This window comes from Squalius cephalus (genome assembly GCF_949319135.1).
Source record: "Squalius cephalus genome assembly, chromosome: 24".
Classification (NCBI taxonomy): domain Eukaryota; kingdom Metazoa; phylum Chordata; class Actinopteri; order Cypriniformes; family Leuciscidae; genus Squalius; species Squalius cephalus.
The window spans coordinates 9,507,479-9,525,740 of NC_137145.1; the positions used below are offsets into that span (position 1 = coordinate 9,507,479).

At 42.0% G+C, this 18,262-nt stretch overlaps 2 protein-coding genes across 2 annotated transcripts; both read right to left on the bottom strand.

Moving 5' to 3' along the window:
* Positions 1–1,100: 1,100 nt before the first annotated feature.
* LOC307152138 (olfactory receptor 1E16-like) lies at positions 1,101–12,522 on the bottom strand (the record flags this gene model as incomplete). Its single annotated transcript, XM_079860546.1, has 4 exons — positions 1,101–1,242; positions 1,679–1,865; positions 1,960–2,285; positions 11,552–12,522. The coding sequence occupies 4 exons, from the start codon at positions 12,520–12,522 to the stop codon at positions 1,101–1,103; spliced, it is 1,626 nt and encodes a 541-aa protein (XP_079716672.1).
* Positions 12,523–14,799: 2,277 nt separating this feature from the next.
* Positions 14,800–15,777, bottom strand: LOC307152586 (olfactory receptor 1E16-like; the record flags this gene model as incomplete). The annotated part of the gene is made up of 1 exon (XM_079861354.1): positions 14,800–15,777. One exon carries the CDS (start codon positions 15,775–15,777, stop codon positions 14,800–14,802), a length of 978 nt encoding a protein of 325 aa, XP_079717480.1.
* Positions 15,778–18,262: the final 2,485 nt, after the last annotated feature.

Genomic DNA, 18,262 nt, shown 5'->3' on the forward strand with positions numbered 1-18,262 from the left:
AGATAACAGATTCTTAAACATGAGAATGAGGATAAATGTTGAAATGAATGATCCACAAAATGGAAATGCAAAATGTTTCTGCTTATTGTTGACAATACACAATCACATATTCCAAACAGGAATGGCCTTAAATGAGAAATCTTTCAAGGATTATTTTGCATAGATGTAAACTTTTTAGCATTAAAGATTGGTTTCAGCAACTTGTTTCTTTCTTGAGTTAATCAATGTTTTTGGCACTATTAAATCAGTTCAATTAAATTTCAATTGTTCACTCAAAAAGACAGTCACTTGTCACCACCTACTGGCTTAATGATGCAAGTTGCGCATACACAGACAAGCGGAGTGATACAAACTGTGAAAAGGCTGATGCTGGTGAAATATTCGAACACATTCGAGGACCTTTTATATAGGCTACATATCAGAGTTAAATAGGAATACATTGTAATAATGTTAATCAAGCAGACTAAATCACACGACTGCGCAGCAATATTTAAGCTCATTATACAAAGGAAATAATACAGATCTAGACAAATTGGGTTGTTTATAGTTAAAATATTTTTTTTAGTCGGCCACACATTCCACTTGCTGTCGGCCACTTTTAGTCGGCCACTCATTTCACTTTAATACGCAAATGACAAAACGAAAGTAAAAGCAGCAGCCCCTCGTGGACGACTACCACACACATGCAACGCACGCACACACACACACACACACACACAAACACACACAGTTGTGTGATTTAGTCTGCGCGCGCACACACACACAGTAAAGTCCATGCCTGGTCCTCCGCTGTCTTCGTTCCGATCCTTTTATGCGCCCCGAAGCTGATCAGTAAGAAACTTGAAACCGATGCGGCGCGCAGGTGACTCATTAACGCTAGCGCTACTGGCCTCGCCCTGCTCTCACGGCTCGTGGACTCGTGCTGCTTGCCACTTTGCCTATTTTGTGTTTTATATCACAGGAAAAGTAATTGCTTAGATTTTTGTTTCTGAATTTTTTTTTTTTTTTTTTTTTTTTTGGGAGGAATTGACTCGCGGGCCGCATCAAACTGTTCTGCGGGCCGGTTACGGCCCGGGGGCCGGACGTTCCCCACCCCTGTTCTAGGGGAACTCCTGCTCGTAGAAACGAAGGGTCTGACCACGGGCTAAAGGTTTCGGGACATAGCTGGGTAATGGAAACCCAGTACGAGCCACGCTGCCACGCCCATCTCGGGTCTCGGTCTTGAAGCCAGTGCTGAAGCGGCTTCATATGAAGCATTCCGAGGCCATATGCCCCAGGAGCCTCTGAAAAAGAGGGGCCGCTGTTTTGCGTTTGAAGGCGTCCTGTTAGGTTGACTGAGTCCAACTCCATACTGAGGAAATAGATACTCTGCACTGGGTAGAGAGTTTGCTCTTTTTCCAATTGACCTGAAGCCCCAACTGGCTGAGGTGACTGAGCACTACGGTTGTAACGGTATGAGATTTTCATGGTATAATAATCGTCTCAGAAAATATCACGGTTTCACAGCATACGGTATGGATGAGCAAATCCATATCCACACATGGATGAGCAAAAAAATCCACAACCGTGGATGAGCAAATGTTCACGATATGATAATCATACATGTCAATATTGTGACAAACCGCCATACTGGTATAAAATTACAACCCTACTGAGCACCATGTCCCTGTGTTCACACAACTGCTCTCTCAACTGGGCCAGTATTAGCCAGACGTTGAGGTAGATGAGGATACGAACACCACACTCTCTTCTGGGAGCAATGGCTGCCTCCGCGACTTTCGTGAAGACACGGGGAGACTGGGACAGCCCGAAGGGTGATATGCCCATCCCTTGAACGCAAAGTGTAGGAACGGTCAGGTCGATCGCTGCAAACCAATCTTGGGGACGGATGCATCTTGAACGGCAGCCTGTCTAGGGAGCGATTCAAGACTCGCAGGTCCAAGATTGGCCGTAACCCACCGCCTTTCTTGGGTACAGTGAAGCTGTAGAACCCTGTCTTTATATCGACTGGAGGGACCGGCTCTATCGTGTCCTTTGCTAGTAGGACTGCGATCTCTGCCCGAAGCACAGGAGTGGCCCACAGGGATTGGTTACAGGGCAGGTAAGCCCTTACTGTAATCCTCAGGTCACCTAGATCGCCGTATAGATGAGGGGAATCCACCTTGTTTGAGGCACTTGAGTCTCGACAGCGCATCAAGAGCGTTAAGCGACGCACTGGGTTGCCGTGACAACTCGCGCTGTCAGCCGGCAGCTTGACGGCACATGGCACGCTGAGCGGCTCAAGCCTTTAAGAGAAAGGTGAGACGAACAACATGCCGACGTGGTCATGCTCTCATGAGAGAACATGAACCACCCACGAATGCAGTCTCAGCACGCCTAAGCTCAGGCATGTGAAACAGTGATCGTAGCTGTCAAATGAGGATAGGAAACTACCGCATCCAGAAACACGGATTTAATGACATTTTGAAAAAGACGCAGTGTCAAACCGTGTATGCTCTTTCAGGAAACTGCTCTCTCTGGTGCCGAAGCGAACAGGGGATGCCTCGGCTACACAAACAGGACGGAAGTGCAAGCCTGATGTGAGCACTCACATTCTCATTGAAGAATCAATGAGATTAAGCGATTAAATCTCTATCAGCTGATTTAATCAGCACATTCTTTGAAGGTGCAGCGTTCTGGAGAGCTGTGAAAACAGCTGTTTTGTCAGCTCTCTGTGAGATCGCAGCCAGCACTGTCTGCGCTGTAAATCCAACACCAGCTTTGAAGAGGCGTTCTCCTGCTTGGGCCCAGCCACAGAAAAGCATGTTACAGTACGCTCAAAAGTCTGTGAATCAAAATCAAAGTCAGTGAGAGATTCATTCTGCCCCAGCATCACGTCTACACTTTGTCCACATCACAGGCAAGTTCTCTTGCCAGGCATAAGGAAAAACCCTCTGGTGTGCCGATCCAGCCTTGACAACTTTCTACACACCTTACTCTTTCTTGTCCTCATCCTCCTTGTTCACCACCTCTTACACGTATTCTTCCTCTTCTCCCTCCTGTATTGTTTCCATCCATTGTTGGTATCAACATTTAGTGCAACATTAAGAGTCAATTTTGGCACTCTGAACTGACTTGTATCATGTACAGTTGGTTTGGTCACATCATTAGAATTTTGATTCTTGAATTCATACAATTTTGAGTCATTGGGCCTCATTCATGAAACATGAGCAGAACGAATTTTTGTGTAAATCGTTCCTAAAGCCGTTCTGACGTAAATGTTCGGATTCACGAAAATGTTCGTATTTTCAGAATGTTAGTTGGTATGACAAATTTACACCTGCTCTCCTACCATGTGTAAATGGTGCGTAATACATTTGAAAGTTCTAATTTAGGCAAACTGATGACATTGCTTTTTGATGCACTATGTACCATAATAATATTTCCCAAGTTGATTTGCCCTGTCGTTTTTTTTGTTCGTTTTTTGACTGTCACTGTCACTTTTTACCCAGCCTTCCTATTACAGTGGGGGAGGGGCGGGACAAATACTACACTGACCAATCATCCTACTTTTACAATGACTGAACAACAATGGAGAAGTTAATATTGCTGGTTACTGCATTTTTATATTCAGAGTATCTATATTCCAAAGTGTCTAAGCTTTTAAGCGCCACCAGCTGGCCATTTGCAGAAGAGCACCTGGCATTTTTAGCTGGCTAAAAATGCGCTAGTGGACACACGATAATTATTTATTAAATATTTATATATATTTAAATATTTATTGCTAGGCATATGGCCAATTAGTCTCTTTATCATTTATGCAAAATACTGATGCCAAACCTGAGAAGGAAGTCCAGAAGACTCCACAGCATTCCTGGACACGTAATTTGCGTAGTTGTAACTCATGGGTGGGGATTATGCTATTTATGAATGCGTGCCCTATTTACAAATGTTTGGAATTCATTAATACACACACGTTTAACTACAGAATCTGTGGTATATGAAGCGTTTGTGACTTATAATGACAATGTTTTGACTAAGAATTGAGTAAATTATCAAAATTTTAACTGGCATGTACTTTTAATTTATGAGAAATACAAATGAAAACAGGTAAAATCATTTGTAACCATGATCTTCGATGCATAAATAAAATAACTGAACATTATTAATATAAACTAATGAAACAACAAAAACTGCAGTCAGGCTGCATGTGTCACATTCACCGTCTGTCATCGTCCTGTTTGCACTACAGTTCCCAGAATCCTCCTTGTTTCCACACCTGAACTCACTCCCTTCATTACCCGCCTGTTCGTCATCATCATCTGCATCACCTGTCTTGTGTTCATCTGTCTGTGTATTTAGTTCCTTCTGTTCACTCCTCACTTGTCGGTCAATGTTTAATGTTAGGTTATCTATGTTCTGAGCACACGCTCCCTTTTTGTTTGTATTTGTTTATATTGAGAATTAAAATCTTGGAATTCATCATCTTCGTGTTCGTCTCCTACTTCATCCTCCCAGAAGCCTGACAGATTGACCGACCATAAAAAAAGAAAAGATGGGGAGATTGATTGCGGGGATCCTCTGGCCCCGAGCTCGTAAGCTGGTGTCGAACAGTGCAGACCTGGCTTTGAAGATGTTCGACCCAGCCTTCATGTCAGTCAGAAAAGCCATTGAATACGCCAGTCCAGTCGAGCCTGCACTTCACGCCAGTCCAGCCGAGCCTGCACTTCACGCCAGTCCAGCCGAGCCAGCACTTCACGCCAGTCCAGCCGAGCCTGCACTTCACGCCAGTCCAGCCGAGCCAGCACTTCACGCCAGTCCAGCCGAGCCTGCACTTCACGCCAGATCTGCCGAAGCCAAGGCAGTATGCGCCATGCCCGCCGCCCCTCAGACTGTGAGCGTTATGCCCGCTGCACCTGAGACTGACAGCGTCATGCCCGCAGAGATTTTATTTTCTTTTATTCCGCTGAGCTTGAAGCTCCCTTCGCCGCTGGTTCCGTCCAGCTCAAAGCTCTCTTCGCCGCTGGTTCCGCCCAGCTCAGAGCCCTCTTCGCCGCTGGTCCCGCCCAGCTCAGAGCCTTCTTCGCCGCTGGTCCCGCCCAGCTCAGAGCCCTCTTCGCCGCTGGTCCCGCCCAGCTCAGAGCCCTCTTCGCCGCTGGTCCCGCCCAGCTCAGAGCCCTCTTCGCCGCTGGTCCCGTCCAGCTCAGAGCCCTCTTCGCCGCTGGTCCCGTCCAGCTCAGAGCCCTCTTCGCCGCTGGTCCCGTCCAGCTCAGAGCCCTCTTCGCCGCTGGTCCCGTCCAGCTCAGAGCCCTCTTCGCCGCTGGTCCCGTCCAGCTCAGAGCCCTCTTCGCCGCTGGTCCCGTCCAGCTCAGAGCCCTCTTCGCCGCTGGTCCCGCCCAGCTCAGAGCCCTCCTCGCCGCTGGTCCCGCCCAGCTCAGAGCCCTCCTCGCCGCTGGTCCCGCCCAGCTCAGAGCCCTCTTCGCCGCTGGTTCCGCCCAGCTCAGAGCCCTCTTCGCCGCTGGTCCTGCCCAGCTCAGAGCCCTCTTCGCCGCTGGTCCTGCCCAGCTCAGAGCCCTCTTCGTCGCTGGATCTGCCCAGCTCAGAGCCCTCTTCGTCGCTGGATCTGCCCAGCTCAGAGCCCTCGTCGCTGGATCTGCCCAGCACCGAGCCCTCGTCGCTGGATCTGCCCAGCACCGAGCCCTCGTCGCTGGATCTGCCCAGCACCGAGCCCTCGTCGCTGGATCTGCCCAGCACCGAGCCCTCGTCGCTGGATCTGCCCAGCACCGAGCCCTCGTCGCTGGATCTGCCCAGCACCGAGCCCTCGTCGCTGGATCTGCCCAGCACCGAGCCCTCGTCGCTGGATCTGCCCAGCACCGAGCCCTCGTCGCTGGATCTGCCCAGCACCGAGCCCTCGTCGCTGGATCTGCCCAGCACCGAGCCCTCGTCGCTGGATCTGCCCAGCACCGAGCCCTCGTCGCTGGATCTGCCCAGCACCGAGCCCTCGTCGCTGGATCTGCCCAGCACCGAGCCCTCGTCGCTGGATCTGCCCAGCACCGAGCCCTCGTCGCTGGATCTGCCCAGCACCGAGCCCTCGTCGCTGGATCTGCCCAGCACCGAGCCCTCTCTGGTACCCGGGACTTTTCCCAAGTATTTTTTTGGGGGGGGCCATAGGGCTCCGTCCTGGCCACTCGAGGGGCCATGGCCACCTGAAGGGTCTTCTCCGCCCTCTCTGGTACCCGGGACTTTTCCCAAGTATTTTTTGGGGGGGGGCCATAGGGCTCCGTCCTGGCCACTCGAGGGGCCATGGCCACCTGAAGGGTCTTCTCCGCCGTGGCCACCCGAAGGGTCTTCTCCGCCGTGGCCACCCGAAGGGTCTTCTCCGCCGTGGCCACCCGAAGGGTCTTCACCGCCGTGGCCACCCGAAGGGTCTTCTCCGCCGTGGCCACCCGAAGGGTCCTCACTGCCGTGGTCGCCTGAGGGGACATCACCGCCCTGGCCACCCGAAGGGTCCTCTCCGCCGTGGCCACCCGAAGGGTCCTCACCGCCGTGGCCGCCCGAGGGGTCGTCTCCGTCCTGGCCACGCCCACAGCCTGCTCCACCGTGACCACACCCACAGTCTGCTCCGCCCTGGAGGCTTCCTGCCTTGTCTCCCTTGCCTTGTCTTCCCCGTCAGCCTCCAGGGCGCCCACCCTCCCACCCCTTTGGTCTTTCTACGGCGCGAGGACGCGCCTACCGGGAGGGGGGAGTAATGTCACATTCACCGTCTGTCATCGTCCTGTTTGCACTACAGTTCCCAGAATCCTCCTTGTTTCCACACCTGAACTCACTCCCTTCATTACCCGCCTGTTCGTCATCATCATCTGCATCACCTGTCTTGTGTTCATCTGTCTGTGTATTTAGTTCCTTCTGTTCACTCCTCACTTGTCGGTCAATGTTTAATGTTAGGTTATCTATGTTCTGAGCACACGCTCCCTTTTTGTTTGTATTTGTTTATATTGAGAATTAAAATCTTGGAATTCATCATCTTCGTGTTCATCTCCTACTTCATCCTCCCAGAAGCCTGACAGCATGTATGTTTGGAAGGAAATTTGTGATTTATTTATCATTGAATTGAAATATATTTCAGTTTACAGTTATAAATATGCCTGCAATGTAATAAATTAAACATGGTTAGATAAATATATAGGCTATAATGTGTGTGTGTTTATATATATATATATATATTAGTCAAACCAAAAATTATTCATACACCAGATATGATTTTTTTATATTTTGTTTACTAGTGGGTGCAGGACACTATTGTTCATTTATGTAAGTGAGGATAGCAAAATAAAGTAAACTGTCACATATTATACCTAAACATTCTTCATACAGTGGACTACCAGTAAAATGTATAAAAATTTGGGATCAACTTTTGAACTGACCATGAACTGACCATGTTTTGCTTAAGTGTTTTTTCTTTAAAGCTACACTGTGTGATTTTTACCCCCATCTAGCGGTGAAATTGTATACGACTACCCAGTGAATGTTAGTTTCTGTTCCTCTCAATTCCGAGGGCGTTTTAACTCCTACGGTGGCTGTATTATTCCAAGATTAACATGGCTTCCAGTTATCGACTTCGTCCATGACAATAATAAACAATACGTCTAAAATGAATAAAACTACAGGACAGATGTCAGGAGGTAAACGTCACCCTTGGAATCGGCTATCCCAGCATAATCAGATTAGGCTAACGTTACAATGTGTACAAAGTAAAAGCAATTAAAAATAACTAAAATTTACAGTGTCCTTTTTTTTATATAGCTTAAAAAAATTGCGCCTTTAAAACTATTCATCACCTGTGATCCGTCGCAGCACAGATTTATGTTACAAGGCAAACAATACTTTTTCACCATTGACGCGAGGATGAAGTTATACTAGAGGTCGTTCTGGCGTTATGCACAACCATGCTATGGTTAGACAAGCAACTATAAAACTTCGAATTTACACAAATGAATTACAACAGGCTGAATTACCTGTCGAGAAGAAAGCAGGCAACCTCGGCGTCCGTTTTAAAATCTTTTCTCCTCATGAGCTCTTTCCATCTGGGAAAAGTTACTCCAATATTGACTATGGTCTTGCTGATTTGTCTGTCGCGTTGACGTTTTAATTCTCTCTTTCAAATGTGAGTACGCACGCGCACACACACACACACACACACTATCTTTCAAATCTGCCGGCACTCGCGAGCTCGCGAGTAATCTCCCCCTCGCATTCGTCACGGTGTCACTGAGTGAAAAACGCAAAAGGCGAAGCTTGAATTTACAGGTATGTCCCTCTTTGGCTAATGTAGTTTCAAGATGGAGGGGCAACATGGCGACCGGCATTCGAACCCCTCACCCGTATGTACTTTCAATGGCAGATTATAAACTTAAGAGAATACTTTATTACTTGAAAGAAGTAAATATACATTAATGAGCACATATATTTTTGAAAGAACTAAGTGTTTTTTGCTAAGAATCAACTAAAAAAGTTACACAGTGTAGCTTTAATTGCTAATGAGACCTTTTTTACACCACAGACTGAACAAAATTAAGCATTGCTTGGTAATTGGTTGACCTACATTGGTATTATCTAATTGTGTACTTAAAGGAGACATATCATGCTTTTAAATCGTTCCTTTTAACATATAAATCATACATTTGTAGTCTATATATAGCGGAACTGCAATGCTTGGGTCTGAATTCCTCATTATTATAGCTCCACAGGCCCCTTTTTTACCCCTTTTCTGATGTGCGTCTGAGAGCAACTCGTTTTGGTGCGGTCTCTTTAAATACAATTGAGACACTTCATACCCCGCCCCCTCTCCAGTTTGCAGAGGTTCAACTCCACCCCGTTCGGCCATTTTTGTAGTTTGATAGCAGAGATACGATTATAGCGGCACAGAAACTTTTTATTCACACGTTATTAACAAAATGTCAACAACGGAAGACTTGTTCAGCCAGCCTTACATGTTCGAGCCAGAGTCGGAGCCGGAGCGAGATGAAAATGAAGACGACGAACCTGCAGAAGAACGTCTTCATATGGATGTATCGCAATGGTGTGTTACTGTATTTACACATGAAACTTTGGTCTTCCGGCCTTTTACCACCGTGTCGATTTATTTTGATTAATATGTGCGAGGGAGAGAGAGCAAGACAGCGTCTAGTTTGGAGACGGTGTCTTGTTTACACTTTCGCCTGGCTCCGAAGAGAGAGAGAGTGCGTGCGCGCGACCGGGTCTCTCTCTCTCTGCTCGTTCTTTCATTTAAACATGCGCACTGTCACAAGCACGGCAGTTCATCTACATTAGACGGTGTAATGAAGCGTGTGGGTTACTACATCCAACAACCGAACATTTTAACTTACCCTCTCGTAACTTCTGCATCTTTTAGCTTGGACTACAAAATTGCAGCGAGAAATAAAAATGGCGGATTGCTCGAAGTGTTGGGCTGGAAGTCAATGTCCTTATTTGGCAGTTCCGCCGCAAATACTGTGACGTAATAGTTCACAAAACGTCATAGATAACAGAAAAATCTGAACAGGTTGAAAAATAAGGCCAAAACAGAATATAAAGATATCAACGAAGCACCTGAAGAGAATAATTTCAACTTTTATGTACTTCTAAACACTCCAAATATACAACAAAATTCATTTAAGGGCTAAAAAAGTGGATTTAGCATGATATGTCCCCTTTAAATTTAACAAGTACATCCTTCTGTTAGTTCTTGTCATATTTTATTATCATTTTTTAAACTATAGCGAATTAACTGTGGTAATGTGAGAAATGTTGATATATATATATATAACCCCAAATCAGAAAAAGTTGGGACTCTGTACAAATTGTGAATAAAAACAGAATGCAATGATGTGGAAGTTTCAAATTTCAATATTTTATTCAAAATACAACATAGATGACATATCAAATGTTTAAACTGAGAAAATGTATCATTTTAAGGGAAAAATAAGTTGATTTTAAATTTCATCAACACATCTCAAAAAAGTTGGGACAAGGCCATGTTTACCACTGTGTGGCATCCCCTCTTCTTTTTATAACAGTCTGCAAACGTCTGGGGACTGAGGAGACAAGTTGCTCAAGTTTAGGAATAGGAATGTTGTCCCATTCTTGTCTAATACAGGCTTCTAGTTGCTCAACTGTCTTAGGTCTTCTTTGTTGCATCTTCCTCTTTATGATGCACCAAATGTTTTCTATGGGTGAAAGATCTGGACTTCAGGCTGGCCATTTCAGTACCCGGATCCTTCTTCTACGCAGCCATGATATTGTAATTGATGCAATATATGGTCTGGCATTGTCATGTTGGAAAATGCAAGGTCTTCCCTGAAAGAGACGACGTCTGGATGGGAGCATATGTTGTTCTAGAACTTGGATATACCTTTCAGCATTGATGGTGCCTTTCCAGATGTGTAAGCTGCCCATGCCACACACACTCATGCAACCCCATACCATCAGAGACGCAGGCTTCTGAACTGAGCGCTGATAACAACTTGGGTTGTCCTTGTCCTCTTTAGTCTGGATAACATGGTGTCTCAGTTTTCCAAAAAGAACTTCAAATTTTGATTCGTCTGACCACAGAACAGTTTTCCACTTTGCCACAGTCCATTTTTAATGAGCCTTGGCCCAGAGAAAACGCCTGCGCTTCTAGATCCTGTTTAGATATGGCTTCTTTTTTGACCTATAGAGTTTTAGCTGGCAACGGCGAATGGCATAGTGGATTGTGTTCACCGACAATGTTTTCTGGAAGTATTCCTGAGCCCATGTTGTGATTTCCATTATAGTAGCCTTCCTGTATGTGATGCAGTGCCATCTAAGCGCCTGAAGATCACAGGCATCCAGTATGGTTTTCCGGCCTTGACCCTTACACACAGAGATTGTTCCAGATTCTCTGAATCTTTGGATGATATTATGCACTGTAGATGATGATAACTTCAAACTCTTTGCAATTTTTCTCTGAGAAACTCCTTTCTGATATTGCTCCACTATTTTTCGCCACAGCATTGGGGGAATTGGTGATCCTCTGCCCATCTTGACTTCTGAGAGACACTGCCACTCTGAGAGGCTCTTTTTATACCCAATCATGTTGCCAATTGACCTAATAAGTTGCAAATTGGTCCTCCAGCTATTCCTTATATGTACATTTAACTTTTCCGGCCTCTTATTGCTTTTTTGGAATGTGTAGCTCTCATGAAATCCAAAATGAGCCAATATTTGGCATGCCATTTCAAAATGTCTCACTTTCAACATTTGATATGTTATCTATATTCTATTGTGAATAAAATATAAGTTTATGAGATTTGTAAATTATTCCATTCCTTTTTCACTCACAATTTGTACAGTGTCCCAACTTTTTCTGATGTGGGGTTGTGTATATATATATATATATATATATATATATATATATATATATATAGGCCTATATCTAGATTAACAAATATTGTAAATGCATATAAACACCATGTGATGTGAAAGTCAGAAGCATGTAATTTAATGTGTCAGAACAGGGATAGACAGATGATCTCATTTAGAAATAGTTAACCTATGGACTTTTAGACTCATCCTTTTTCTCTGGACACACCATTTGAGAAAGAACTGTCTGACTTCTTTGATCCTGATGCAGTAGATGAAGGGGTTCACTAGTGGTGGAAACAGACTGTAGAGCATGATCAGGGCGATCCTCTGACTGCTGTTTATCTGAATGCTCGGGATGTTAGAACTGGAGTGAACAACGAAACGTGGCACATAATAGATAATAATGATAGTCAGCTGTGTGGCACAGGTAGAAAAGGCTTTCATACAACCCTGTGCATTTGCTATACGAAGCACAGACACCAGGATACATACATATGATAAGATGATAAAAGAGAATGGCCCGAGAAGTACAAACATTGCTACAATGTAGGCAATTAAATTTGTGAGGCTGACATCAGCACAGGCGAGCTGGTTTATAGATGTGCCATCACAGAAGCAATGAGCGATCCTATTTGGCCCACAGAATGGCAGTTTCACTGTTTGCATTGAGTTGATGGTTGGGGCAATCATTGCAGTAACCCAGGAAAGCCCTATTAAAAGTCTCATAGTGCGGTTAGTCATTAAAACAGGGTATCTTAGTGCGTAACAGATTGCCAAGTACCGGTCTAGAGCCATGATCATCATAATAAGAGAGCTTAGGGTCCCAAAATAGTGAACCAGCTGCCTTTGAAACATACAAACATTGAAGGTAATATAACCGTCATTAAACCAGTAGCGAGAAATTACTTTTGGCAGAGCAACTGTGCAAAAACCAATATCAGACAAGGACAAACTCAGCATGATAATATACATAGGCTTAAAGAGGCTGCGTTCAGTCACAAACAGGACCACAATGAGAGAGTTTCCAGTGATTACAGCGATGTAGATGCAGAACAAAAGTGCTGCCATCAGGCTGTAGTATTCGGGCTGAAGCCCAGGGAAGCCCACGATGAAAAACTCGGTTACAACAGATGCTGCAGTTTTATTTTCCTGTAACATACTAAAACATACAGTGAACTTTAACTTTTTCACACTGACATTACCAACTATTCACACTTCAAAAAAAACAAAAAAAAACAATAACAACAACAACAACCCCAAAACCATTTGTCTGATTTGATTTGCCCCCAAATATTAAAATATTTGCATAAATTCTATTGTACTCTGCAACATTAAAAATGCTGTATATAAATATATATATATAAATGAAAAAAAAAAAAAGAAGACATTTTTTACTGGATTTCATGGCTTGCAGAAAATTAGTATAGGCCTAAATTATAAAAACGTAATTCATACATATAATTTCAGTAAGTTATATTAATTATGTTAATAAATGATACCTGTTGTTACTGATTAAAAACGTGTTGCTAAATTATTCGGCTTTGCAATAATCTAAATGTAATTTTAGTTTGTATTTCAGCTGATCACACAATTACCTTGATTATTCCTCTGTTACGTTATGTGACATCTGCTAAGAATATTACTGGCTCAGTGTGTCACGTTTCTCAGTGATCAGTGCAGATGAGTGTGGTTTCATTGTTTTATAGGCGTAGGATCAGCGTTAAAGCCTGTAGGGTCCAACACGTCATGAAGGATCATGTTTTGAATCATTTGATGTCGTGAAACTGGGCTGACCTTTGGGGTTCATTGCCTGAGTGCTTGTGTTTGCATCACACACATTAACATAGATGGGGAAAAAGTGGGAATCAAACATAAATTAATAATTAAAAAATATCCCCTAATATATCTTTTTATTTACTCTTTTCATCTACACCTTCAAAGGTCACCACCAGGTGGTGAAAAAAACAAGGGTAAAGTAAATTAATGCAGATCAATCTGTTTTTGTCACCTGAATCCCCTGCATTTAACCCATCCAAGGTAATACACACACACACACACACACACACACACACACACACACACACACACACACACACACACACACACACACACACACACACACACACACACACACACACACACACACACACACAGAGAGAGAGAGAGAGAGAGAGAGAGAGAGAGAGAGAGAGAGAGAGAGAGAGAGAGAGAGAGAGAGAGAAGTGGGCAGCCATTCACTATTGTGACCAGGGAGCAATCCTGCACTGATAATCAAACCCAGAACCTTCAGGTTACAAGTGTAATTATCTAACCTTTAGGCCACAACTGCCCTATAACACATAAAGAGGTCAGTCACATAGAATTATGAAGAAAGGTCAAAAAAGATAAAGAAAGGATCTGAGATTAAAGCATCTGAGAATGAAATAGTAGTTTAACTTTTAAACTTTTTACAAATGTTTATTCTTCCTTTATACAATTACTGCAGTTTGATTATGTTCTGATTATGATGGAATAGTAAATAAGCTTCACCAGCTTCATCATTTTTTAGACTAATCATTTTACATTTAATTGTACATTACAAAGGCCAGGGTTCCAGTGATTCATTGACTTCAGGAAAAAGATATTCACTGTCCCCATCTGGCCACCCCCTTAAAAAGTTACAGGACAATCATGACAACAAGAACACAAAGTTTATTAGTTCATCAGTTTAACTGTCATTAATTTAATGCACAGACAAGTTAGGCTTTTCAACAGCTCTTTTCATTGTGACACACGTTTCCATACTAAATGCTTAGCTGATGGGTACATCATATTATGGCACTTCTGCACTCAAAAAAGAATTTAAGCCTAAATTTAAGATTTATGGATTTGAATTGCATATTACATATCCATTCATTTGGATTACACAGATTTAACATAAACTAATAAACTTAATGAAATGCATATTTGGCATACATAAATTCTGTAATTTCATAAAATCAGGTTTTTATACAGATATTTATCATCAATAAATCCAATTTGTTTAAATCATGTTTCTTTTATGCATGACACATTAAGTTTATTATTTGCTTTGTTAAAACGGTGTAATCCAAATGGATGAAAATTTTAAATGCAATTGAAATGCATAAACCTCAAATTTAGGCCCAAATATTTAGTGTAAAAACAAACGGATAGTTTTATCAGATATCTTTCTGTTAACAGGTCTGTTATACATCCAAAGGGAGCTAGTTTTATTAATACTGCCATTCATAACGGCAGATATTTTGAATGTTTTTTTCTTGCATCGTCACCACCAGATTTCACTGGAATACATCACAATACACAATTAAGATTAACATAAAAAACAATTACAAATCACAAGAATTTATTCCGTTGCTTCTGATAAACCATTGTATGTTTAAAATCCATTAAAACTCCACAGAACGTAACAATATTTTACAGCGTGATCACATTAATTATGGACGTTTCTCTCATGGCCCTTTGCCTGTTCAACCACCTGCTCACTATGGTTCTGATCTCCTGTGTACGTAAACAGTAAATGAAGGGGTTTATCAGTGGTGGAACAAGGCTGTAGAGCAGTATGAGAACTATCCTGAAATCTTTGCTGATTTGGATTTGCAGGAAACTGGTTATATACACAGCGCAGCGAGGCAAGTAAAACAGGGCGGTGATGCACAGCTGCGTACTGCAGGTGGCAAAACTTTTCCAGCGACTCTGAGAGCTCGACAGCCTCATGACAGATGTTATAATATGACAGTAAGAGTAAATGATGAAGGCTAGAGGAAGGAGAAGCACGAGTAGGGCCACGCACAGGGCCACCAAAAGCTGCTTGCTGTTTTCAGCACAGGCCAGGTTGGTAATAGAGATGTGGTCACAGTAGCACTGAATGATCAGTTTAGGCCCACAGTAAGGAAGCTGTTGAGTGTGTAGGGTGGCTATTGTGGGAGCGATCAAAGCAGTTACCCAAGCCGTTACGTTTATGATGTACGTGATGCGATTAGTCATAATAACCTGGTATCTCAGAGAATAACAGATAGCCACATAGCGATCGAGGGCCATGATCATCATTATCAGTGAGTTTAATGTTCCAAAATAGTGGATTAGTTCCATTTGGAAAAAGCAAGCATGGAAAGGGGATGCTCCCGCATCAAACAAGTACCTGGATATGATCTTAGGTAAGGCAACAGTGGAGAAACACGTATCAGATATTGCCAGGCTTGCAAGGATAATGTACATAGGCTTCCTGAGGCTCTGCGAAGTGAAAAACAGCACCAGGAAAACAGTGTTCCCGGCCACTGTGGTCGTGTAGACGATGAAGAAAATAGCAGCGACCAGGCCATAGTAGTCTGGATGGAGTCCAGGGAAGCCCACGATGATAAACTCAGTGATTGTCGTCCAGTTGTTCTGTAGCATTTTGCAAAATCTGCAGAGATTGTAGGACAAAAGTGATTAATATTGCATAATAATAATATTTATAATATAATCTGAATGAAATATATATATATATATATATATATATATATATATATATATATATATATATATATAATTAAATATTGTTAAAATGCTTATGCTTATGAAATGTTTATTTCTGATTTAATATATATATATATATATATATATATATATATATATATATATATATATATATATATATATATACATTTACAATATTTTCTAAAAACAGGGAGACCTTTAAAAAAGACAAATTTAAAATAAATGATAAAATAAAAAAAATAAAAAAAGTATTAAGGTTGAATGTTTATGGCATGATTATATCAATAAATTCATTATCAGTAAACGGCAAGCCATCAGACATTAAGTGAATTTGCACCTGGTATATTGGCTCTTTGCCCTAAATGATGACAAAAACATTATTGTGTATCACTTATATACTGAAGTGTTCACTGTTATGTACAGTGTCGTTGGGAATCAGTCCAGTCATGCACTTTTTTTTTTCTTTTAGATGATGACAGGGTCGTGGTGGCTTTAGGGACTGGATGTCACTCATAGCTCATGAAGTCTTCTACAGGCCTCGTGTCAGCTCAAGTCCTGCTGCCTTTAAAGCCAAAGGGGGTGTTCAATTAAACTTTTTTACTCAAATTGGAATGCTAGAAATTACAGACATAAAAGGATAAATATTTTCACTTGTGGTTTCAGATATTTGGACTGTATATAGACTGGTCATCATTTATTTTATTTTGTTTCATTATTTTAATCAAATGATAGTTGTTCGGTTAACCATCCCTGAGGTAATTGTTTTATCAATGGACACTGAACCAATTGTTGAACCAAAAAGTTTCTTAAAGATGCTTATGAAATTATATTATTTTGTACAATTATGTGATAATTAAAATATCAAAATATCTTAAAGTTGGCGTCATCTTTAAGAGTGATACAGAACTTTCATCATATCTCATGGGCTTTCCAGTGTGCGTGTCAGTACCTACATTAATTGGTGTTGTCACTTATCTATTGGATTCCTAAGTGATGATTCTCTCAGGTTTGGTTTCCCATCAGTACAATCTTTAGGGTCTGTCTGGTTACTCCAGAGAACAAATTAAGAGCATGTAGCCTGAATGTCGACACTTTTCAGACAAACAAAGGTGACAGTGTTTACTGCTCTATGTTACATGGAAATCCTTGTCATCAGACCTCTACTGTCTTCCTCAGTGAGCATCCCTCCTCTCAAAACACATAAACGCTTAACTATTAAATATTAAAATAAATAATAGCTAGATACATGGAAATTGTCACACTACTACCTGCTGTCTCATCTAACTCTTATACTGGATTTTGCAAAAAAAAAATTTAAATAAAAAAGGACCAAAAACAAGACACTACAACACTACAACTGCACTGGTAAATTTTTAGATTTTGTTTCCATAACACGCCTACTTTTTAGACTAGTGGATTTTTTTTTATTACCCTATCTGTTTGCATCAGTAGATTTCAATTACACATACTATCATTATAGGCCGTTTTTTCTCACGCACTAAGCCAGAAATCTCTACTTAAGCCGCACTAATATGCAGCAAACATATTCCTATATATATTCTGAAGGTTTTTATAGTGGGGTTTGTTCATATAACATTTAGATATAGCATTTTATTATGAAAATAACTCTTTACAACAATTTATGGAGTGATTAACAAAAGATATCCCCTCCGTAAAAACTCTAGTAATGAAAGCATTTTCATTACATCTGTCAGCTGCAGGTGCCATCATGTTCCAACTGATGGCAGCCTAGTCCTTCACCGTTTCCACAGACTCTGTTATTCCTGGACTTCATTTCCCAGAATCCTTTGCTCATTATTAGTTTATCTGTTTCAGCTGTGTCTTGTTTCATTTGATCATCACCCTGTCTATTCAAATGCCTTTTGCCTTCATTCAGTATGATAGTGCAGGGCCATATGTAGCAAAATAAATCTATATGAACCGTTCCTAAAATAACACAATTCCCCACACTATGAAGTCTTGTTTGTGTGTTTGATTTGGGTCACACTCTGTCAGTATTTTAAACGGTTCATGGTTTCTTTATATTTAATTTTTCCCGTGTTTTGGATTTCTTGTTCCTGTCTTCCTCTGTGGATTGGATTTGTATTTCGGACTGTTTACATGTGCTTGACCCTCTGCCTGGTATGGACTATGATCTTGGATTACATTTGTTAATAAACTGCGTTTGGATTTTCACTCTGTCTGCTGAATGTTGTCTCACCACCACAACCAAATCATTACACTGGCTTTATCCATTGTTCAGATTTCTTTTCTGGAAATATCGGCAAATTAGTGTTAATTCAATAATGCCTAATTAGCACATTTAAACAATCATAACAAATAAAATAAAAACAATACAAAACAACTGTCTTAATTTACTGTAATAAACTGAAATAAAGTA